Raw genomic sequence first — 25,293 nt, 5'->3', positions numbered from 1 at the left:
GGAGAAACACGCGGAAGAGATAAATAAAGAAGCAAACAAATAAGTGAGGGAGGAAGAAATACAATCTTCCCTTCACTTTGACTTCCAGAGTCTTGGCGAGACCCGACCGGGCTGCCCTCCCGACCCCCACTCAGACAGTTATCCTCCTCTGTGATGGACGGATGAGGATGAGGGTGGGATGCGGCGCTTTGGTAGCTATACGTTGCTCGGCTAACTGCTAATTGGAGGTGGGAACAAGAGGTGGCCGCTCACCGCTCCATTGTTCCGGATCGCTTGCATACCACACAAATGCAGCTAAATCTACAGTACTGTGCAAAAGTATAAATAGTGTCTAACACTGTAAACCACTGGTAATAATCCTGATTACAAAGTGGAAGTGGTAATAATGTGGTTGATGTTGAGGTGTTGAGATGTTTTAGGAGACCTGGGCGTCGGCCTCTCCCAACGATGAATCTCCTACAAGCAAAAGTCTACAACAGGGTCTCTTCCTCCACACACACCATGTCATTGTTTCATGAAAATAAGGAAAATTCTGCAATAAATGCATTAGGTAAATCAATATTAATCAATGCTGGGGTTCATTGTTACATTAAATAAAACTGCTTGCAGCTTAGATAAACACTGGTTTGTGTTGAAATAGAACGTCCAAGACTGGTAGTATTTGACATGGATGCAGTCATATTTTCACCCAACGGTCTGAAAGTGTGGGACTCGTCACCTTGCAACTGTCCTGCTTGGCTCATTTGAGCCATGACGTAAAGTTGGAACGCACACACACACACACACACACACACACTACACATAGTGCTGATTGTTGAGTGGTGTTACTGTGAAAGTTCAGATCTGTCGGCATCACTTTCCGAAGTACAAACGAACGTCTGTGAAGCACAACAGCGGCAGCAGCTGACGTTGTCACCGCGGGAAAGTGGCCGTGACAATTAGGAAGACACCGAGCGGCAGCCTGGAGGACAAGGACGTGCGAGATGGAACCGTTTTAGTGTCTATTACGGCAATTAGAGGTCAATTATATCTTCTGTGGCATTTTTTGGAATCGGTCATTCTCAGACAAAAACCTCTTTTAATTTCCCAAATAATCTCTGTAAGGTTTTCACGTGTAATGCCTGCTAGATGTTATTTAAGACGTGTGAAATTTTATGCATTTTGTGAGTCCCAGAATAAAAAAATTACCACCCCATGACTATCACGGCAGATTTCGCTGCAACCCTCCCAGCACCTTTTCATGCAGAGTGGATGTCACTGTACCCCGACACGTCGTGTTCAACGGGTGTGTCGCATTTTTTCCTGCAATAAAATACGAAACAAGCGTTTGCTTTATGAGCAATGTTCATTCACCGAGACGCAGCCCCATTCATTTACAGTCAGTACAATAAACGCTAACATTTTTGTAAAACATTGTAATAAAATAATAAAACTGTAGTGTCGCTATCACACACACACACACACACTCACACACTCGCACAAATATATCAAACTGTCTGCATGGCTTGTTAGAACTGCGGCGATAAAACTTTACACAGTGATCCCAATTAGCACGGCACTGACCATGCACCGTCTCTGCCTAATGTGCCCTCCTGAAGAGGGCCTAGTCGTACGAGGGCTGGGAGAATGCAAGGCGATAGACCGTGTATGGGTATGCGTGTGTGTGTGTGTGTGTGTGTGTGCGTGTCAGAGAGAGAGAGAGAGAGAGAGAGAACAGACAGAGCGAGAGATGAAATGGCTTAAGCATCCATTTTGAGTGGAGAGACAGGTCCTATTAACATTTAACAGCATTTGTGCAACTTGGTGCGGAGGTTATGATGCAAATGAGGAAGAATTAAAAGTGGCCTGGGGTTTGTCATTGATGGATTGCAGTCTGGCACTGCCTCACACTTCCCAGTGTCCATCAGAGGCGATTACTGTGTAATTAAACCTTATTTCTGGACTCTCCGCCGCATAATTACTTTGTGAATGTAACCATCATCTAAAAGCTACCAAAACGCTTTAGCATTTAGTCGGCAGTCATTTCTGCTGGCTTGTGTCAGATATAGCCTTCAGACAGTGCAAAAGAACTGTCACTTTTAATAAGAGGCAAAAAATTAAATGAAACAGTATGCTTATTACAGAAAAATTAGGCTTTCAAGAGTCCTTTCTGTTATTTGCATAATTTATTCTTCTTTTTTTCCCTTCTTCTTCTTCCCTCTCGCGCCCCAAGCTTTAGGCAATTTCCCTCGCATTTAAATAGATTGCACATTTAAGGCTACTTAAGGAAAATTATCACTTTGCATATTTTAATTGTTATGAAGGAAGTGATTTGAGAGCGGGCCGTGGCTCATCCTCTCGAGCCGTCGGATTCAGCTGTCCGCCGCTGTGCCGTCGCAGATAACCCCCGAGTTCACACACACACACACACACACACACACACAATGCACTCCAGTTTCATCAGAATGCAAATGAAGCACAGAAAACAGTGGAACAAGTGGATCTTTGATATTTACAGAATAGCCACTAACAACTTGAGTGCAATTTGCTTGTTGCACATTTATTTCCCCCCTTTATCTATTTTTATTTACTTGAATCCATATTAAAAAAAAAAAAATCACATCTATATATATATATTTATTTCTCTGTGATCAGTGTGTATATTAAACGACTACAAGCTGATCAGCTCCACCAGACCTCTGAAGTTCTGCTGTGGGATCTGACAACCAGCAGAAAGTAGCTGTCTTGCCATAAAGCATCCATGTGATACACACACACACAGTCACACGTGACACACACACAAACACAGACACACACCGGCTAAACTTAAGAAAATGTAATTAATATGTCACGCCCAATGCTTTAGCATGGATATAATGTAAATAATTCAGGGAACAGCAGGTTTGCTTTATTTACATTATGTCGTTGATCAAAGGTGTTGATATTAGGCGATTAATTACAGATTAATTTTATTTTTTTTCAAAGTTTAGCCAGTGTTCTTCCATCGCTCCACGATCCAGTTCTGATGCTCAAGCGCATCCCTGTGCATCCTGACCCTATCTCACCGAACCAGCATGAACCCTTTTTTTTCAGCAATTTTCAGCTTTTATTGGCTCGGCTGACACGGGCCAGCGCTGCGTACCAGTTTCCGGTCTTCGGAACGCCTTTGGTCAGTCCCGACCGCTGCAGACTAGATGTTCAGGTTCTGCAAGGTGCCATTACAATCCATGTTAATTTTACTTTAGGATTGTAGTAGCCCAGCGGGTTAAGACATTCGCATGTGAAGCAGAAGACCACAAAGTCCCAGGGTTCAAACCCCACTTACTACCATTGTGTCCCTGAGCAAGACACTTAATCCTGAGTGTCTCCAGGGGGGGTACTGTCCCTGGCACTACTGATTGTAAGTCGCTCTGGATAAGGGCGTCTGATTAAATGGCGTAAATGAATAATTGTAAATGTATTACACCTGTCATAACGTTATGACTGATCAACATATGTAGACAGCATGTGTGCGCGCGCTTCTATTGTCAAATGATAATTGTGAAACGCCAAATGAAAGGTTCCCGCACATAATGATCATTCTGTCGTCATCTGAAGTCATTAAGCTGCCAAAACCCTTCATCCCCAGCATCAGCCAGGAGCCTGAATAAAAAAAAATAAAAAAAACCACTATAATCTACATACCTCTTATTATTAACCAAGTATTACATGTTAAATGTACATAGGTGCTTGTATGAAAAATTTATTTTATATTCCGCTGCAATAAAAGAAAAAAACGTATATAAAAAAGAAAACTGAGGCACAGGAGGTGGAAAAATCCCAGTTGATCCCACCTCGCCCGGTAATACGAAAGCAAGCTGATGATTAACGGCGTCCGTTTTTTAAAACGTGCACCTCAAGGGCTGCCTGCATCCTCGCATGTCTTTAAATAAAGCGAGATCACTACTCCCTCCGCGTTAGTTAGTAACAAATTAAAAAACACGCGCAACGGCATTAATAACCACCAATTGAACAAATGACACAGGCACCGTTTAGTGTTATTAAAACCACATATGCATATGCATTTCTTCACTGCACATTGACCTACGGCATTAAATTGACAGCAGCTTAGTCAAAAGTTGCATCTAAGCGCTGATCTTAGCAAATTGTATCTGGGTCGGAGCTAATGTCACTTCCGCAGCCCTCCAGAAGGTAAACGGGCGTGATGGTATGAATGCGTTCATTGTAAGTTTCAGAGCCACCACTGCATGGCCCTGCGGTTGCGTAGCTACCCTCACAAATCATCCTCTGCAGCAGCTCGGCCTATATCTTTCACACGCATATTATCACGGGCTACTCGCACGCCAAAACGGCTCATTTTTGCGTTTAAAGTGTCTTGGTTGACGGATGTATAGAATAAAAGTCTATATACAGTGCACATGGAGTACCATTGTAGACTATATTATTCATACATGCAGGAGTGTCACTTTGATCTTCTTAAGTCCCCCTGATTAGGAAGTGGGACGCTGTCGATACATGACTCAGCAGATTACGGGGTATTGACATGGCGCCGGTGACCTGCGCCGCCGAGCAGGAGCGCGCACGCCATGCTTTTAATGGCGGATCATTAAGGAATTGCATTTTAATGAACCTGGTGCTGTGTTGCCAGGAAGGCCAGAAGCTGCGAGACCACACCGTATGCCACACACACACACACACAAACACACACACACAAAGTGACACGCAGCAGAGTCGTGTTTGCAAGAGAGAGTTTAATGAAGCAAAGAAAAGGGAAGTGGGACACGTTCCGCGGCCCGTGAGGTTTATTTGAGGTATGCTTGTCCTCGCACCGGCCCTACGACACCAATGGGAACCGCCCGCTCGGGCGGAGCTGCTTGCGTCTCTCCTGCCCTCCGTGTTTGGTAACCTTTGCCCCGGTAATCGGGCCCCGCTGAGGGCCGCGCAGGAGAAGCCTGTCGAATTGCATCCATTAAGCAAAGGCCCTTTTAATGTGCGCGGACACGAGAATGAGACGGAGCTGATCACAAATGAAACGCGCCGACAGCGCAGCAGCAGCAACCTACGCACAGACCATCAACCACATAATTACGCCATCAGCAAAGAAAAACCAATAAGCAGAAATGCTAATGGCCACAAGGAAGAGACCCAGAGCCAGGAGCAGACCTGGGCTGAAGCATCTCCCCGGTCCGGTGTCATTTTGACAGTCCTGCCCAGCACTGACAGGAGTTTAAGGCACGCACACACGACAACAGAACAGAGTCACAAAAAAAACGGAATATTGTGAAAAAGGTCAATCTTCGGTGTATAAATGAATCATTGTGAATCATTTTTTGATTGATCGTAGGTAACAGTATAATAACCTCGACCATAAACTTAAAAATTAAAATATTTAGCTTTATGTGCAGTAAGTACAGAATATATTAAGTTTTACCCTTTTTCATTATGTTGTATTTTTTTTAAAAGCACATGTGCATCTCAATACAAAAAAAAAGCAAAAACCTTGAACTGTGGCATGAATCACATTTTTAATGCAATATTTTTTTTTTTTTAGAAAATGTTTAGTTTATCTCCTGTATGTAATGAAATCAATCTAGAGAATCCATCAAATATGAGCTTTGTTATGAGCCAGGAATAAACTGAATGTTGCCCAGTGACATATAATATGTATTTTAACTGATGAAAAACAAAACGATGTCACATAATGATGTAACAGTTACATAGAAAATACTTTGGACACGGTCTGGAATAATAAATAAGTATAAATTAGGTGAGAATAATTATGTACCTCGGTATTGTGCATTGTATAGGTCTTACTCTTACACTTAAAATTTCACATGGAAACTGAAGTCAGTAAACACATAATGCATGCCTACATAAAGTAATAAAGCCATAAAAAAGTGATAAAAAAATCACACAACAATTGCAAATAAACAATTATTGATCCAGAACAAAACCAAAAAAACAAAGTTTCAAAACAACATTTTACTTGTGTTTTATTGTCCTTTTCCCCTATGAATACATGAAAATACATTTACGCTGACTATAATTATGGCAATATTGTACATACACACACATATAAATATGTATGTGGTGCATTTTTAAAACGTTATATCAATAGCAAATGTACAGTAAGTACACATATGTGCAAGTGGATCTCATGTACAAATACAGTATACGAAATGCTTGCGCATTCCATATTTAATTCTTCTATAGAGAACTGCACACTTACACACTTATTTATAAGTGCACACACATACACATTCACATGCACACTACAGTTCACAAAAGGAGTAAAGCGACATGTTGTCATTTTTTTTTTTTTTTTGTATTTTTGAAAAACTTGGGTGGCGAGGTGGGTGCATTTTGCATGGGAGACCTTGGAGAAGACCTATACAGCCCACAATATTTCTGACGGGAATGTGGTATTATGGGAACGTTTCAGAAACGTGAGTGCGACCGTTATCCTCCACACCTCATCAGTGTGCCTGATCCTTTCCAGAACTGATTCCGTTCGGTGCAGGGACAGTCTTTCTGAGGTAGACTGCTCAAGTTCAAGGACAACCTTTTTTTTTTTTTTTCTTCCATCTTTTATACTTTTTTTTCCTTTCGTAATTTTGTTCTTTTTTGTACGTTTTTTTTTCCCTTTTTTTTTTTAAACAAATGCATGACATTCAAAAAAGGACAGAACATAAGTACTACATGTACAATATGTAGCAATGAGGTAGAAATGGTTATAAGGAACAATGTTGGAGTACGGAACTGATAAAAAAAAGAAAAAAAAAGCATTTACATAAAGACAAAAAGCAACGTCTACAACAGCGCTGAATAAAACAGGCAAAAGAGCACAGGCTGCTGGAGAGGAGAAATTCAAGTGATTCGTTGTCTACAATAAGGAGGAGTGGATGTGCTTCAGACCGTCATCTACTACACAATGCTGCTCGCGATCTTTCATCGTGTGACTTCACAGTTTTCTTTTTTTTAAACAGTATGTGTTGCCCAGTTGTTAACCCCCCCCCCCCAAAAAAAAAAAAAAAAAAAAACAACACACACGCATGAAGAAGTGCATCTGGCCAAATCTACCCATTGACTGAAGGACCAGTGTCATGTGTGACATTCTCCTTCATGTCTCTCAGCTGACCCAGAGATATTGTACTGTGGTCCAAGTCTAATATGCTCTACACCATAAATATTTATTTTTGCTCTTTATGTTTTTTTTTTGTTTTAAGTAGAAAGAGCCGAACTCGCTTTGGTTTTGACTGGACAAACGAATGCACGGAACATCTGATCAATTGCACGTCCATTTTCAGGCCTTGCATTAAAAACAGTTCGAATCAAATGCCAATCCCATTGAGTTTACAAAGTGGCCGATTCTTTACACGACGGTAAATATGAGGAACAAATGTCCTTCGGTGTACCGTTACTCACAAAATGCCTGTGTGCTAGGGAAAGAACAAAAAAAAAAAAAAGAGAAGGATAAAATAAATACATTCAGACACGTTCCCGCGTGCAGTTAGCTGACGTGGTGTTAGTCATGGCCCCCTGAACCTGCCCAGCCAAGTCCCGGCAACGTGATTGTGGGAAATGTCTAACAGCCTTCAAATTAAGAGGAGGGGTGCATTAGACCCGCAGACAAGGTTGACTGGTGAGGTAAAAGCCCAAGGACTGCGGTGAATGCTGAAGCCGTTTCTATTCACGCTCTCACGCGCCGCGGCTGTATACTCTGTATGCATCCGGCAATAAATAATACATTTTCTTCCAGTTAAGCAGGTCACCACGATTCGGAATTTTCCTTCTCGGTTCTCCACCGCCACAGAAATGAAGTGAGGTAGAACAGAAGAAGACATGATCTTAGGTGCACGGCAACGGGGAGGAGAACAAAAGGCAGCAGGACGAAATGGTTTTGGTGTCCGATCTGTTCTATATGTTCTACTTATGGGGGGGGGGGGTTGTAGTGGATCTCCGTTTTTTTATTTTTTTCGTTTTGTTTCCATGTGTTGAGCTCATTTTCAAAGACTGACCTCTGCTGAACTGTCGAAACACGGACGCTTTTCACCATCCACCCTGGCCATCAACTGCACACACTGACTGGCACGATGCCCCGTATCAGCTAATACCAATATTCATGATGGAATAATTAACCCTGGAAAAGAAACAGGATGGGGAAAAAAAGAAAGGAAGAAAGAAAGAAAAAGAATCCTCCAACTATCTTCTAAGCATTCCAGAACACCTCTGGTACATTCATAGTCATATCCTTGCCACCGTAAACCTATATATATATATATATATAATCTATATTTCGTTCGATGATGCAATTTAGAAGCAAAGCTCCGCGTTGTCAGCAGTATGCAGTGCTCGTGACACAATCTTTTTTTTGAGGTACTGTACAAATCGCGATCGCTTTCCTGAGATAATTTTTTTTTTTCCTTTTTGAAACATCAAAAACGAACAAAAAGAGCATAAATTAGGGTCCAGATTACATCATGCCGTAAGCTTTTCTCCGTCCAGAGAAAACGAGACATGGCTGAGGAACGCTGTTGTTCTTTCCGTCAGGCAATTTAAATAAAAAGACAAAGCGCAGTTGACGTGATTTCTAGTCTCGCGTTAAAGCTTTCCATATTAGCACTGTCATTCGATTGTGAGGCAAACAAATGAAAGAAATAATGATGAAGCACCACGCCAGGCACTTGATAGCAACAGAATCTCAAAACAGCCGGGTGATATATACAGATATGAAAGCAAAACGTTCATAGAGAAAAGCCCCTAATAAAAATGAAAGAGATCCACCTCCCGTCAAGTCTACTCGCTTACAGTGCACCGTGGGTAAGTGATGCTTGGCTTCAGCAGTATGGAGCATCATAACAGTACTTCTTTGTGTGCAGATTGCTAGACTAAAGCACATCTCTGTGCATTTCAAGTCAAGGTGTGTCTTTACTCTAGTGGTTTTAGGTCACCTTCAGTAAATCTCTCGTCCTTCCTTCGCGCTTACCTCGAAAAGAACCCTCAAGCTAGATCCACCTTCTCTCACATCTCTGTCCTTACTTTGTCTCATTGACAGCAGCCAAACATTTTATTCCATTCAGTGTACGTGTCGAGTTCTTTTTGTGATATGCTGGGCTGGACTTTGCAAAAAACATTCTCGAAGTCCTGGTACGAAACCGGCCGCATCTGGTTGGGCAAGATGGCCGACAAGTCAGCGCCCGGGATGCCGTGCAGAGGGCCAATGACGGCTTCCTGGCACAACCGCACCACGTCCAGGCCGGAGAAGCCCTCGGTCCGCTGCACTAGCATGGCCACTTCTTTGTCGCTGAGGCAGTAGTTGTGCTGAGAGAGCAGCTGGCTGATGATCTGGTGCCGGGCCGAGCCGTCCGGCAACGGGACAAGCAGCCGCTTCATGAAGTATCTCCTCAGGGGCTCGTCGATCTCCTCCGGCTTGCTAGTGGAACACACCACCAGCACGTGGTCCTCGGCGGAGCCGAGCAGCCCGTCCAGCTGCAGGAGCAGCTCGCTCTTGATGCAGTTCACGGGACTCTCCTCGCTCAGCTGGCCGGAGAGGAGCAGCTCCACCTCGCTGATGAACACGACCGCGGGCTGCCGGCAGCGGGCCACCAGGAAGGACGCCTGAACGATCTTCTCGCCGTCCGCCAGCCACTTGGTGACGAGCGCCGAGCCGCTGAGCTGCAGAAACGCCGCTCCCAGCTGACTCGCCATGCAGCGACCCAACAGCGTCCTACCAGTTCCCTGAGGTCCAAAGAGGAGGACGGTCCGAGGTAAGGTGGCCAGGCCGTTGAACATGTCTGGCCTCAGAATTGGCCACAGGACCTCATCTTTGATAGTAGCTTTGGCAAGTTCCAAGCCCGCAATGTCACTCCAGTCCACAGGGGGCGCCTGCTGAAGCACCTCGGAGGTGACCATCTCGACAAGGCCGGCGTCACTGTTCTTCAGCTGCTCCTCGGCCGGGTGCGTGGATGAGGTAGCGCTGCTGATGGAGTGCGAGAGGTGTTGCCGGTGCTCGTCGTCGTGCTCGCTCAGCACGGGGGAGCCGAACTTGCCAAACGACTCGCCCGAGTGCAGCGAGCCCATGGAGCCCTTGGACGAACCGTAGGACGGGGGAGTCAGAGCCCTGCCGGACTGGCTGCCGAACTTCCTCTGCTGCTCCGACGCCATCGGCTGCTTTGTGGGCTTGAAAGCCATAGACGACACCTCCGTGTTTCTGTCAAATCCGTTCCCCCGGCTGGAGTCGGCAATGCTGTTGTCCGGCATGCGGTACATGGGGCTGTGCGTGGAGCGCTGCTGGCTGTAGCCGAAATTTCCGTAACTCGGGTCCATGTCTCCTTGGCCGGTCATGTAGAAAGCCTTCCTCTTCAGCGAGTTGGCCAAGCTGCCGTTGAGCGGCGTCGGGGCGATGGGCGCGTGGTTGTGCGGCTGGTAGGCGTAGCCCGGCAGCGTTGTGGGGGGGAGGGGCGTGGGTGCCGCAATACCTGAAGGCAGATAGCCGGCCGGGGGAGGGGGAGGGGGCGGAGGAGCTCCTCCCGAGCTGTAGCCAGGCGCGACCGCGGCCTGCGGGGGATACCCTGCCGGAGGGTAGTTGTAGCCGGCGAGGCTCGGGGAGGCGGCGTTGTAGCTGGGCACCAGCGTGGGCAGGGGAGGGGGCGGCGGCGGGGGCGGTGGCTGCAGGAGTCCGGCGGCGCTGTGCAGGGGAGAGGGGTGCGGAGAGGGGAGTCCCGGCGTGGTCTGGCCGCTGTAGTTGGAGTGCAGGTATGAGCCGTTGTAGCCGCCGGCCAGCTCCTGGGACGGGATGGCCGAGTGGAGGCTGGCCGGCGTGTGGCTCCCGCCGCTGCTGCAGTTGCTGCTTGAGTAGCTGGGATCCTCCGGCCCCGCCGAGCCGGCGGACACGTCGGTCGCGGTCATGCCGGCCTTGCTGGTGGAGATCACGTCAGCCACACAGCTCAAGGGGTAGATGCCTTCCTGCCAGGACTCGCCGTCCGACTTACGTCCGTTCAGGAGGCCGGCTGTGGGGGCGGGGCCGTCAGCATACGAGCACAGCAGAGCCCTCTCGCCAGGCCCTTCTAGGATCCCAGAGTACTTCTCCGCGTACTTCTTCAGGAGGTTGGACGCGGTCAAGGCGGAAATGTCGTCGTTGGCCCAGGCGTACTGGTAGGTCCTCTGTAGGTGTCCTCTGTAGGCTTCGGCCTTGTGCGCCGGGGAACGGGTGGTGGAGGATATGTCAAAGTGCTGCTCCGCCCACTGCGCGTGCTCTGGGGTCCACTGCATTTTTAAGCCTAGATGTCAGTCGACAGACAGACACACAAAAAAACAGAAAAAGAGTAACTTGTCAAACAAATGTATATATATACGCACACACTCTCCTGTTTTCTGGGTTTTATATGTATATATAGAGTGGTGGCCTAGCGGTTAAGGAAGCGGCCTCGTAATCAGAAGGTTGCCGGTTCGAATCCCGATCCGCTAAGGTGCCACTGAGGTGCCACTGATGAAGGTCCCGTCCCCACACACTGCTACCGGGCGTCTGTCATGGCTGCCCACTGCTCACCAAGGGTGATGGGTTAAATGCAGAGGACAAATTTCACTGTTTGCACCGTGTGCTGTGCTGCTGTGTATCACAAGTGACAATCACTTCACTTTTTATATATATGTGTGTGTGTGTGTGTGCTTTGTTGCACACCAGCCTACACTTCACAGGCAGCACTGACAGTTTCTATCGTAAGAGCAGTGCGGATTTGGGACCCAGCACCTGGTTAGCGCTGTATAATGCACCCTGCACAGAGCGGACTGACACAGACATCGCGGGTCACTCTATAATCCAACTCTCATCTAAAGCAGTCCTAGACAGTCTCAAATCTGCTCGGAGGAGAGCGGCAAAGCAATCTCCCTGGCAGCGCTCCGTCGCTTTCATCACACGAGCCCCACAGCTCGGCGTGAATTACAACAGCCCCGTGTCTGCCTCCCGCTTCCTGGTGTACGGGGTGAAGGTGGGTGGGGGTGTGTGTGGTGAACATGCCTCGCTTGTCTTTCTCTTTCTGTCTGCCGACCCCCCTCCCCTCCGCTCCCCTCTTCTTTTCTTATTGCCTCTGGGGCTCAAAGGCACCATCGGACCTAATCCTAAACTCCATCTGCAAACACGGCCAGTTGCATATGCTGTCGTCTCAAGACTCAGCGTGGGATTATCGGGGAGACATTTACTCAAGAGCGGACGGATGTAATGACTGCGTTAACCCCTACGAAGGCGCCCCCCCCCCCCCTCACCGTCACACACTCACACGGAGGATAAGTACCGACAACAAAGGTGCTACGCTTGGTTAGCGATCGCTTACGGCGCATTCAGATCGCACGTTCGATCCCCCGTGAGTCCTCCACTTCAAGCGTATAAAAATATTGCGACGGCGTGCAAATTGAGCGCGTAGCTGTGTGTTTAGTCGACACCGCGGCTCGGCTCGCTAATAGAAAGTCTGAGCCGCGCAGGCAGGTGAAGGCGACGCTTGTGGACTCCCCCGCACGTCCGCTCCCGAACAGTAGGTCAGCAGCCACGCCAGGCGCCCGCCGCTAATTAGCGGGATGATGCCGCGCTAATTGTGTTAATTTACGAGGTTTTAGTCAAAGAGATCCATGGCTGGCGCGGACGACAGGCCCGGCGAGCTAATGACTGAGGAAAGGCCGGAGACAAAGCATCTTGGCGGCCAGCCGCGAACGCAATAAAAATAAAAGCGCATGAAAGGGAGGCGGCGGCGTGCTGACGTTACACGTGGCTCGTTCATTTAACGCCCTCTGTTGCGTTCCGCCTGAGGCTTGCTTCAGGTGTTAGAAAATACCGGTAGAGAAACATATCGTGATATTTTACACGTGGTGCTGTTGTATCGATACAGGGACGTCGAACATAGACATATTTTTGTACACAAATTTAGCCCGAAATGATGTTAATGTAATGTGATACACGGCATCATGTACATCAGCTCTGTTTTTACATTTTCAGCGGACCATAGAATATTGCAATTTGTATGGTATCACAATAACTGTATTGTGACCCACATATCGTATTGTGAGATCTTTGCCAATACACACCGCTAATGTACAACTTCAGCTCATTACAGGCAATTAAATTTCATTGTCACTATTTTTTTTTTTTTAGAAAATATTACTATTACCATATTGGGTCAGCTATAAGACAATCTCGATTATAAGAGAATCCTCCTTTTTGAAAAAAAAATGTATCTAGATGATAGAAATAAATATATTCTGGACAATAGGATTAGTTTGGGTTTAAATTTAATTTAAAAAGCTGAATTTGATAATGTCTGTTTTTTCAAACAACAGCAAAAAATACTACTTATACACTTTCAGTTTCTTTCTTTTCAGCTATAAAAACGTCTTTTAACCAGACGTTAAACTTTGATACACTGAGAGCCGTTAGTCGTATCATGAAAGTATTTCTTATTGGACCGATTTTGTTTTCATCCTGGTCCTACTATCGTATAAAATCTATAAAAATTGGATTATTGCAATCATGGCCCAATGCTAAAGGGCTGCTCACTCATGTTAAAGGTGCCGGGGATGTAATGGTTGCTTCGCTACGTGCTCGACAGCGTGTTGGCGGCCTGTTGCCACCCCAACAACAATTCGGCGTGCGCGGTAACGGCCGCACCTCCTCCACCATCGGTGCCTTGTCACCTTTCACCTGTGATCACATGTCTGGATGTGCACCTCCCACAAGGCACGTGCATATATAAATAAACTCCAGAGAATATGAATATAAATGGGAGGAAATTTCACAAATTTTTCAGAATTTTAAGTGGCTGGGGTAGCGGCAATATTGTGGTTGCGGACTCCGCGAGTGTATGTTTTTTATAATAATAAATCATTCCGGCTGGTCTCCATGCAGAATGTGGGTGGTACTGAACACTTCAGCGGACTCAGAAAATCCTCCACGCCGTTCACAGGAGGCGGATTTGAACAGCGTTGCAGTCGCGCGTTTTAATGGGCTTCATAAGCCACTCCACACGCCAACAAAGGGCCAGAAACCGGCGGTTAACAACTACGCAAATCACGGCGTGAAGCACTTAGCAACAGGGGCAGAGAAGTCACGCTTTACATCCTCTACCAAGACGCAGCCAGTCGTCACCACAGACTCCCCCGATAAGGATGCGTCTACCGAAGGCGGGGACGAACTTCCCCTCTTAAAAAGCAGGCGGCCTGTGCCAGAGCGCGCCAGATACTTCATCAGACGGCAAACGAAGCTGAAATACTGCGGCGGGAGGAGTGCGGAGAGAGTCGAGCTTTTTGCCTGGAGAAGGACGGCATGGGATGAGTCACTTACTACTCTAATAAATCAAAAAAGGTGCAGATTAAAAATGCAGTGGACTCCCCTGCACAGGGTCTGCAAAGACAAAGAAAAGAGAGAGAGAGAGAGAGAGAGAGAGAAAATTAGAAAAAAAGAAAAGGCAGTGAAGATAAATATATGAAGTGGAAAAATAAATACTGAGACAAATAAATCAATTAATTAGTGTGTTGATTCCACAGGTTGTACTATGCATTTGTCACATGATATTAATAGCCAATGCCATTGGAGATGTGTAACACACACAAATGCAAGCCCGGCCATGCTTCCGCTCTCTTTGTGGCCACGGGCATGATTACTCGGTGCCCCATTAGAGGAATGTTTCGGGACGGCCTCGGGGCCCGTACTCAAATTGCACTGATTAGCGGCTCACAAAAGCTCCTTGTTTAATTGAAAGTATCGTCTTATCCACAGTTGCACCTGGCATGTCCTTAAAAAAAAAAAAGAAAAAATCTACCATTCATCAGGGTGCATTTATATACGATTGTGAGTTTTTTGTAATAAAATAAAATATGATGTTATGCTTCATGTAACTCTATTCCAGCTGGTGCAATTCAAATATTGAGTGTTATACAATTGCGACAGAGATATTCAAGGCAAACGAGGAAAATGGCCGAAATGCGCGCGGAGAGTCGCTCCTAACAGGTGGGTATTAGATGTCGGTGCGCGGACCCTTCATTAAGATTCATTGTTGACTCGGGCCACGGTGTTGCGCGCTGTCTAATTCCTCTTACTGTTACTCATCACCAATGAAACAGAGCGGCTGACCTTTGCGGGAACTATTAATCTCGGTAGCCTTGGCCGTTTTTTAAGCAAACACAACTGCGCCTGTGCTCTGTCCATCCAATTTCCCAGTGCGTAAATTGGACCACCGCTTGCACAATTTTCTATTCATTACTGTGCTGCTGAAAGGAAGCACCAAGGTGGCCGAGCTTTTTTCTTCTTCTCCTGTCTGTGTGTGTGTGTGTGTGTGTGTGTGTGTGTGCGTGTAAGACAGAACCGAGTGTGCACGAGAGCCTTCTAGCAGGATTCCCAACTATAAAGTCATGGAAATTCTCTCTTCCACCCCCAAGGCTGAGGGGCAGGGATGGTGGTCTGGTTGATGGTGGTCTCGTGGTGGTCTCGTGGTGGTGGTGGTGGGGGGGGTGTTTCAGGGGGTGCCTCAGGGTGTCTGTCGTAATTGAAACGTGCTGTAATCAACCTCATTACCATCTCCGGCAATTTACGCCGCCAAAGATGCTTATTAAGTAACAGTGTTTAATGCACCCTCTCTTTAGAAAAACCAACTGTAATGAGCTCTTTAAAGTCAGTCTCGAGCGCGACTGCGCCGCCGAAGTGTTTGGCGTCCGCCGCGTTTCACTTGGGCGCGATGTCGTAATTGGGGTCCGTGCGCGGCACACAATGGACGCAGCTGAAGCCCGAGGGGGGGGGGGAAAGGAAAAAACTATTTATAATTACTGATCATTACTGGGCCGGGGATTTTATTTATTTATTTATTTTCTTCATCTGTGGATGTAAACATAATTACGAGAGCTGGGTGCTTTCGCGGCGCTTTTTCCGCGCACAGAGCCGGATATGACAAGCATGCAAATACCGCAGACAGACATTAATTGCACGTATAAATAAAAACAAGTTCAGATCCTCACACGGTTTTTCTCTTTTCCCCCTTCTCTTCTCATGGAAGTGGGGGGGGTTGCAATTCTAATTCAATCTGTGCTGGTAATCGGCATGTCAACCAAAGCCCATTTGTCTAAGTTATCAACTTAAAAACCATTTACACTCAATTTGGGGATCCATATATTAGCCCGGGTCGCGGTGAACCTTTTAAAAGCGGGAGGCGTGGCTCAGCCTCTAATTCGCTCATTTGAAAGAGTCAGTCGGTCGGTTCGCTGATTTATGCCGAGGCGGCAACAAATTCGACGGGAAGTGACCACCTGACCGCCGCCAGTAAACAACACAAACAAAGCGGCATTGTCCCCCTACCTGCCGGACACGGTAATTGAATTAAGCGCTCGAAACCCAATTAATGGAGTAATTAGCCTTGAACGTGAGCCAGACACGGAAGTCCACATCGTTTAGTGGTTTTTTTTGGAGGCTCCCCGAGAAACGGCGTGTCTCGTGTAAGAGCTGTGATGAGCGTGTGCCAAGGCTAGGTTGGGTGGGCAGGTCCATGGTACACAAGAACAGCAGAGTGTGTGTACATGTGTGTTACTCAGCTTAACACAGGAAACAGGGGGCGCGGTTAAACGTCCCTGGGCCTGAGTTTGGGGATGGGCGGGGCCTCACTGGACACGCTGGCTAACTTGACTCTTTAAAATGGAGAAAAAACACTGACCAATCGGCAGTCAACGACAAATAATCACTCCCATAATGCACCTGAGGGCAGGAAACCCAGATGACACCCCTTAACAACAATACTTCCATGGACTATAGTAAATGACCACACTGGCAGTTTTTAAGCATAATTATGCTGAATAAACAATAACAACTAATTACCATAAAGCATTAATTCATATGATTAAATGTGTTAAATGTTTTACATGTTATTTGTTGTGGTTAATTTTAAATATTAAATAAAGGCTTAAATAAACTGCTTAAATTTAAACTGCTTTTTGATTACTGTATGCACTAAATCAAAATTTAGATGCTATCCTATTCAATGCTGGAAATATAATAATCTGACAGTACAGAGGTTGCTGTTTATCACACAGCGATCTCTGGGGGGAAGATACCTCGACAAGCCCAAGACAAGGAAAACAGACAATATCACCGAAAAGCTGAAAAAAAGGGGAGGGAAGAGAGTGACGGATGGAGTCTGGGACCGACATGGGTGTTAATTTATACAGCACACTTAACTTTAATGCAGTCTGCCTGTCAGTCAAGCAGTCAATTTCCTGTGACAAGCCCCCTGTTTGTAAATCACAGTAATATTCACGATTCCGTTCGGCGCAGGGACGCCGTGATGCCACAGCCCGCTGTGACAGAGCTGTAATCATTTCAATCTGGTAAACACCGATTATGGCTTTCAAAGCAGCTGCCTCCTCCACTGATACAATGCTCCCCTCTCAGGCTCTTCCTGTCCGCCAGCCCCGCAGCACGCCTGGGGGAACAGGAGGAGGAGGAGAAGGCAACGGGCCCAAGCGCAGAAAAAACAAACACCGGCATCACTCACTGTTGCATCGCCCAGGAAACAACTTGCCATCTGCGTAATGCATTAATAAGACAACCACTTATCACCTAGGGTCCATGGATAGAGTGCATTTTCACACACTGCCTTATTGCAAAAAAAAAAAAAAAAATGCAAATATTATATCCTTAAAAAATAATTTATCACAGTCTAACCATGATTACAACCATTAGGAGAAATGTGGAGACGTTCGGTTGTTCGACAACAAGCTTACACGGCAAAAATAACTACATGGCTGTTAAAAGAACAAAAAAGCATCATGTAAAAAAACATCCTTTTACTGCCCTGCATTCTGTAACGCATTGCCAGATTGCGTGGATTCCCACCAATTGATTCTGCTGCACGAATTGTACAGTGATTAATAGAGGATGATTATTCGGAAGCACATATTGATCAGATATTCGGGGTGGCAACATGGTTTCTACTGTGGTGTTTATTACAACACAGTATAATGATACATTTACCTCCATTTATGTTTAGTGTGTTACACTTAAGTCTGAAACGACAGTTTATAAAAGGTATTTATAAAGGTATTTACCCCTATGTTACTATTCATTGTCCAAAATAGAACTAAAATCTAAAATGTTTTGCTTCTCAGACCCAGCATAAGTTATATTACTTATTAAAACATAATACATCTGACCCATATTGAACAATTGTAACAAAAATTTTTTTTTTACCTTATTACTAGTGCTGCACGATTAATCTAATCGCAATCGTAATCGCGATGTCAGTCTGTGCGATTACATGAACGCAAAAAGCTGTGATTTAAATTATTAGTATATGGATTGGATCGGCAACATATTCGATCCATTCTCTCAAAGTTTGCGAGCTGACTGAAGTCTCACTTCAGTAGGATGTGACGTGTTTGGTCACATGCCTTTCGATTCTGAGACATATGGTTAGACACCGCATAACGCGCTGCATCGTACGTCAACGTCGCCGCCATATTGCGATAGGTGCTGCTGTGGCGTGACGCATATACATGTCTATGGTGCATAAAAATGCATCACTCTTGTGCTGCTGCTTGGGGCTGTACAAACCGCTGTACGCTCCAAACCAGATCCCGGGGGGATTACATTTCATAGGTAAGGCTGGACAATTGTTTTGAATATATTTGGCCATTATAAAATCCCGTTTTATAAGTCTTAACCTTAGCTAAGCTAGGCTAAGCTAGCGAAGCTATGCATTCCTGTGTTCAAGTCAGCCTCCAAACAACGTTTTGGCTAAACGTAGGCATTAACTATTTAGACTGTTCTTAGCTGTTTAGTTAACTTTTCTCAAACTTTTAAGGTTTCCTAAAGAAATTCACCTCACTTTACAGATCTTAATCTTAGCTAAGCTAGCAAAGCTATGCATCCCTGTGTTCAAGTCAGCAACGTTTTGGTTAAACGTAAGAACTATAGGATTTTATAATGGCCAAATATAATCAAAACAGTTGTTTAGCCTTACCAGGGTTTGTCATTCGACAGTAATGTAAAAGAGTTTTTTGTGATTCATTTAATTTTGTAGAATATTGTATTTTGAAAGCACTGGGCATTTCACTGGGTTGTTATAAGTAGTTTGTATGTTTCACTTTGAAATTAAACATTTCTCTATTGCTATGTGACTTTTCATTGATATACAAGCAAGTGTCCTTTATCATATCGCAATCGCATAGCGCAATATTGATCTTAATAATCGCAATATGTCTTTTTCCCCAAACCGTGCAGCCCAACTTATTACCCTCACAAAAGGTTCATATTGTAGCTATTTTTTGTTTCTATATCATACTTACATATATCTTACTGAGGTTGCTGGGTATGTGATAATAAACCCATTTTTTACCAGGGTCACTGGGCAAAATAACAATAAGGCCAACTCACTTGAATCTACTTTTTTTCTGTACCTGTTTAAAATACTTGGAAATAGTTCATTAAATTATTTTAAATAATCAGAATCAACCTATCAGAATCCAATATTCTGAAATATTGTGGTACTCTTCAGTATTGAGCTAGTTCTCTCTTCAATTAGTTTTTATGAGGTTTACTATAGATCCATAGATGGATGGACAGTCATTCCATGCAGGACTTTTAAAGTGCTAATCCCCTTCCACAATGACACTAAGAGGGCAATAGTAGCCTTCCAACTGGCTCCGTGGTCATCCATCAGAATGAGTCAAATGAGCTAATTATTTAGCCAATATCCGAGGACCAACGCACATTATAACGTGTTAATTATAAATCATTACACACAGCGTGCTTTCTGATATTAAGTGGTTGGTAAGCACAGTCAATGCATCATATTTCAAGAGAGCACAACGCATGCGGACATGACAGCTGGGGAGAGTAATGACTCTCCATTATCTTATATTGCACACGATAATAATTTTAAAATGTCTCTTTCGAGTGGACTGGCCAGGATGGGGGGTAAAACACACCATTTAAAGGTCATTAGGTGGGAGGAGTCTAGGTGGCTGTTCCCTATGAGATCTTGAATCTTCGTCCCGGATGAAATGAAATGGCACACGAGGAAGTACCAGCAAAAAACAAATAAAAAAAAAAATTAAACGTACTCCCTCAATATCTCTCCTTCTCTCTCTCACATACACACACACACACACAGACACACACAATCGCACACTCGCACACACACTTCATCACCCAACCATGCGATCCACTTTGGAGGAGTTGAGATACCGTATAGCAGAATGTGTGCCACACAGCCATTTCCTGGAAGGCACTAATTCTAAGGGGGGGATGACAGATGTCTATCTCCTGTCAGTCATCGCCTCTTTTCCAACAGGACCCTGGGCCCGGCACACATCCAGAGGTTCCACAAAGTCCTCTTATCGACAACCGGCTCTGGAAAAGGCAACTGAGCTGAAGAGTTGAGTGCACTGCCACTGAAATTTAACCAATCAAAGCTCAATATTTACCAGACAACTCCAGATCAGATTCCAGATGAAATATGCACGAGCATAGGGCATAAATATCACATCGCGGCGTAAACCGAACTACAGACTGTACATATTGCTGTATATAATTTGATGGTAAACTTTAATGTAACTGTTTTTGAAAGGGTGACGTGTTCATAGCAAAGGCCCTGCAGCAGGAAGATGTATAACTTTTTACAGGTACATCAGCATATACAATATCTGGTAACTCTACTGGAAGCGGCCTTTCTGTCAGACCCATAAGGCCAGCGAAATACCAGATACTTGTACCAGATACTTGTACGATGTACAAAAAACAGGGAACCAAACATGCTAGAGCTGCCCCGGTCGTTTGCATGCGCGCTGCACTTTGGAAACCCGGAAGTGCGACGCCCACAATGCCCGGCGGATTACTGAAGGATTGGAGGCTTGTTTAATTTGATTTATTGGGTTCGCAGTATTTTTAAAACCTTTAAACTCTGGATTTACGGATTACTAGTCATTTAGTCATGATATTTTAAGGCTTTTTTTTTTTTTTGGAAAGTCGAATTTAAGGCTTAAGGATCCATGTAAACCCTGCCGCGTCCTCTGTGCTCTCGGCCATTTTCCAAAACGAATGCCGCGTTTCGCACGGGTGATGTCCTTTCCGCGAGGAGCGGATATTTCTGCGGTAGGCCGGTATAATCGAAATCTCTCCCGTTGGCCGAATGCCGATTATAGTGCACAGTACAACATGTACAGACAAGCTACGTTGCGAAGGCTTAGTGTCATATAAGGAAGCACCAGTAGATGGAGCTGTCTGACTGCATTATAAAAAAAATGTATGTCACCCAAGTGCATTCGCAGACTTTTTTCACAATATCGGGAAAAGTTTGACTATGTTAGACCACAAAATTTTGGGGGGACTGGCAGTCGACTTGCTGGGATGACACAAGGCACAAAGATATTACCCTTTTGTTAACATTTTCTAATTCACTTTGAATTTGTTTAGAGCAGTTTTAAACCCACCCATTCAGATCTTTATGTTGATATTATATGACATACACATTTACATCTACACAGGACATTAAATTAATGTATCTGAATAGTATGAAACGCAACACAGTCTAAACATCTATTTTTTTGTGCATAATGTACAGGTCAAAAGCACAAAATTTACACAAATTTCATCAGGGTATGAGTATCATCATACAGCTCATATTATGCATACTTTAGTAACATGGTGTAAAATGGAAAAATCTCAAAACCTCTGGTTGTGTTTCCTTTGTTGTAGTTTTGAATATTTTGATTTCATGGTGGTATTTTTTTTATGACTTATCGGCCAGCCCAACACTTACATTTATTCATTTTAACGAGACTCTTATTCAGTGCTTTTTTCCAATCATGGAATGAGAGGGTCAGTCCCCCTGGAGCATCGCAGAGTTAAGTGGGTGTTAAACAGGGACACAATGGCAGTATGGCAGCTCTTGTGATATTGTGCGTTTAATATCCCCCCCCCCCAATTTTTTTTTCCAACAGACATTGTTTTTCCAACAGAGACAGGCCTTTTATTCAATGTTGTATGTGTTTTTCTCCCAAGCTGAAATCTAAAGACCTCTGGTTAGAGCCCTAAAAGGCTGTAAATTATGAAAAAAAAAAAAAAAAAAAAAAAAAACACCTCCATCGTCCTCTCCACTTTCTTTCAGAGATTGAACTTCAAACATCATTTCAGGTAAAAGTGCTGTCTTTAATATGGATTTCCGCGTCCCACTTTTTCCTCCATACGCTCCATATGACGAGCACGTTGCAGATACACAACCTCTACATACATAAAAAAAAAAAAAAACACTCAGCTGGAGTTTCTAAAGTACTGATATGAATCATCGTCATTATGCAAATGGATTATACATAATGCCTCTTGTCTTTTTATCGCACTGGAGAGCAATGAGATTAATTTGCTTTAGAATTTGCATTAGACTTTAGTTTTTTTTGTTTTTTCCTGCAAAATTGTGGTCGAACCCGGTGGCATTAGCACAGCCCGGAAGCCGCATCTTATCTTGGGAAAAAAAACGCATCCCATTTAGATCTAGGTGAAGGCGAACGACAAGTTGCACGACTCCTCTTTCTAGTCATGCAGCACCTGAAACACCGCAACCTGCACGGTTCAAGCTCCGACACACATCAGAGGAGAAGACGCAGGAAGAAGCGGTGTTTCGGTCGTGCCTGGAGTGTGTCCTCATCGCCTGGACAGGCGACTTCAGACTTATTCTTTTTTTGCCGCTGCTGAATAGAAAAGTAAGCTGGCACGGGCTCAAACCCACGGCCGGCCCGCGCCTTGAATAATTCATTCCCGGGGTGTCATGAAGGGGGCCGTCTGCAGCAATTTCTGAGCCTGATTTAAATGTTTCACACTCAATTGCACTCGTGCTGTGGCACATACGCATCACGCACACACACAACATTCATCTGTCCGTTTAACCAACTTCATTTCTGAGATAAGTGTGCAAGAAGTGTGTCAGCGTGTAAGAATTAAAGTGCTGGCAAGCACATCCCTACAATTGCTTCTTCTTCTTCGTCTTCTTCTTCTTCTTTTTTTTTTTTTACTACAAATCTAAAAACCTTCCACACTCTTGCACCTTGACGCCCGTGCAGGCCGCCCGGGGTCAGCGGCAGAGAGCGCTGACACACGTAACGAGGCAACGCCGGGAACCCTTAAGTGAGCTGGAAAGTGTGCAGGGAAGCTAGAGGCTAATGTTAGCGCGGCGGCGGAGGGAAGGAGGAGCGCGGCTCTCGCCTCCCACACGCTCGAACCCGGCCGCCGCGCAGCGCTCGCCCCTATACCATTAAAATAAGGATCATTAAAAATAATGGTTTGTGTGCACCGATATTATCGGTCGCTGATCATGCACAGCCATTCTGTTAACGCTCGCTACTGTTTAGGGTGTTTCAGTGCATAATTAGAGTCAATAAGAATTTTTTTTTTAAATGACCCATGCGAACATTACATTACTTAAAAAACGTCTGATGTCCTATTTAGAAATGACTTTTAAAAAGATCCTGTGCACGAGCTGCTTTATATAAAAGCACGGTAAATCTGCCACTGTACTGCATGTATAATAACCTAATTACTGTTTACGATGCTTTTTTTTATATAAATGCTGGTGGAAAGGGGCCATGAGCAGTGTATGAGTGTCATTCTTTATAAAAAAGTGACACTCGTTTAATGGGGACACCGCAGGCCAGATGTGTTACCTGCCGCAGCTAGAAAAGGAGACCAAATTCACATAAAGTCATCGTGTTTTTGACTGATGGATCAATGCTCAGAACCATATTTAAAATTGCACTATGATATTTAAAAAAACTGCCTGTAGTAGCAACGTAGAGAGTAAATATCCCGCGGTAAAAATCTTGTGGCATTTTGATAGCTTGAAAAGCTATTAAAATAGTAAAACATACACTCATTAATTGCAACGTTCCCTTGGAAATTATTGTTAATTAAAAAAAAAGAAATTCTAATTGCTCTAAGAATTCAAACCTATATTAGAGTACATGTTAAGTCTATTGACATAATCTGTAGTTTCTGTAGTGTCTTTATAATGTAATATGTATATAATGTGTATTACAGTCCAAGCGACATGAATCTTAGCAGATTTTAAAACCATCAGAAGAGACCACATGCATTTTGAGATCCTGCTTTAAAGGGTCCTTATTTAGATGGTAATCCATTAAATCCATTAGATCTTTAGGTTATCACGGAAGAAACAAAACCAAGCACAACATTTACACTTCACTCTGAGGACAGTGGGACACCAGAGCCGTCCAGGGATCACTTACACACTTGACAGGAGAGGAGATGAGATGGAATGGGCAACCTCGCCACATGAAGGCTCATTGACCAAAACGTTCTCCCTCACCAAGCCCGAGTGCACTCCCACGAGCCGCGAGCCCAACAAGGAGGTCTCCGCTCGGGGAACGGCAGGAGCGAGGCTCATAAAGCAATGGACAGAAGAGGCAGGGGGTGGGAAGCGGCGAATTCCGCGTTCGGCTTTAATCAACGTCGCAAGCTAATGGCACACCGGGCAAGCAGTTATTTGATTTACGGAACCAATCGGGCCCGGCCTGATGCAAATGAACGGATTACCTTGTTCACTGGTCCGTTTCACAACTGTGATTACTTCGCACTCTCGATCCATTAGTCACAATGGAATAAAAGGGGATTCTGGGGGAGGGGCCGATAGCGACGCCGCGATTCCTGTTAACATGTTGTTGATGGGATGGTTACACGCAGTCCGCAGCCCGCGGGCCGATCGATGCCGACGAGGAAGCAAGAGGCGGGATTCGTAAAAAAAAAAAAAAAAAAGGAAGGAAGGGACACCCGGCCCAACGCGTGGAGAAGGAAGGTAGCCGTCTTCACCCTTGTTTTAACATTCAGCCGCACCGGCGACCTTGAAGCCGCCGGAAAAGCGGGACGAGACGAAGGGAGCGAGACAAAAATAAGGCCTGTTTGTTTACCGCGCTCCCTCTCCCCGGAGCTTTCTCCGGCTAGTCAGCAGTGCTTATTGTCCCCCCCGAGGAAGACGTTCCTTCGGAGGACGTCTGTATTTTGGGCCCTTTTTTCCCCCCTCCCCCCTTTCTCTCCGGCGCTGGACGGACGAGGGGGGCGGCGATTCCTCTGTTGGGTGCTCAATCACCGACGTACCCGGAGTGCGTTACACAACCCCACGTCAGCATCTCTCTCGGCCCGGTCTGTTAGAGATACCCCGGCGCTGGGAAACCCAATCTCTCCAGCTCAGCCCTTCTGCAGAGAGGCCGCCGGAGACCGAGGATATTTCCTCTTTCTTCCTGGGTTTTTTTTTTTTTTTTATAAACGGAAGTCTGGTATAAAGT

At 45.1% G+C, this 25,293-nt stretch overlaps 1 protein-coding gene across 2 annotated transcripts in view; it reads right to left on the bottom strand.

The window, feature by feature from the left end:
* Positions 1-7,100: 7,100 nt before the first annotated feature.
* fign (fidgetin) overlaps positions 7,101-25,293 on the bottom strand; it is a 34,603-nt gene continuing 16,410 nt past the window's right edge. Inside the window, exons 1-2 of one of the 2 annotated variants that reach the window (XM_028991406.1) lie at positions 14,306-14,350; positions 7,101-11,258 (exon numbers count right to left, since the gene is read on the bottom strand). In XM_028991406.1, the coding sequence (XP_028847239.1) occupies positions 9,025-11,250 (2,226 nt within the window). In that variant the 5' untranslated portion in view covers positions 11,251-11,258; positions 14,306-14,350 and the 3' untranslated portion in view covers positions 7,101-9,024. Of the gene's footprint in view, positions 11,259-14,305; positions 14,351-25,293 lie in introns of those variants that run through there. The other variant, XM_028991407.1, reaches the window with a different exon arrangement.

This window comes from Denticeps clupeoides, chromosome 9 (assembly GCF_900700375.1).
Source record: "Denticeps clupeoides chromosome 9, fDenClu1.1, whole genome shotgun sequence".
NCBI lineage: Eukaryota > Metazoa > Chordata > Actinopteri > Clupeiformes > Denticipitidae > Denticeps > Denticeps clupeoides.
This window is presented reverse-complemented; position numbering and strand designations above follow the sequence as displayed.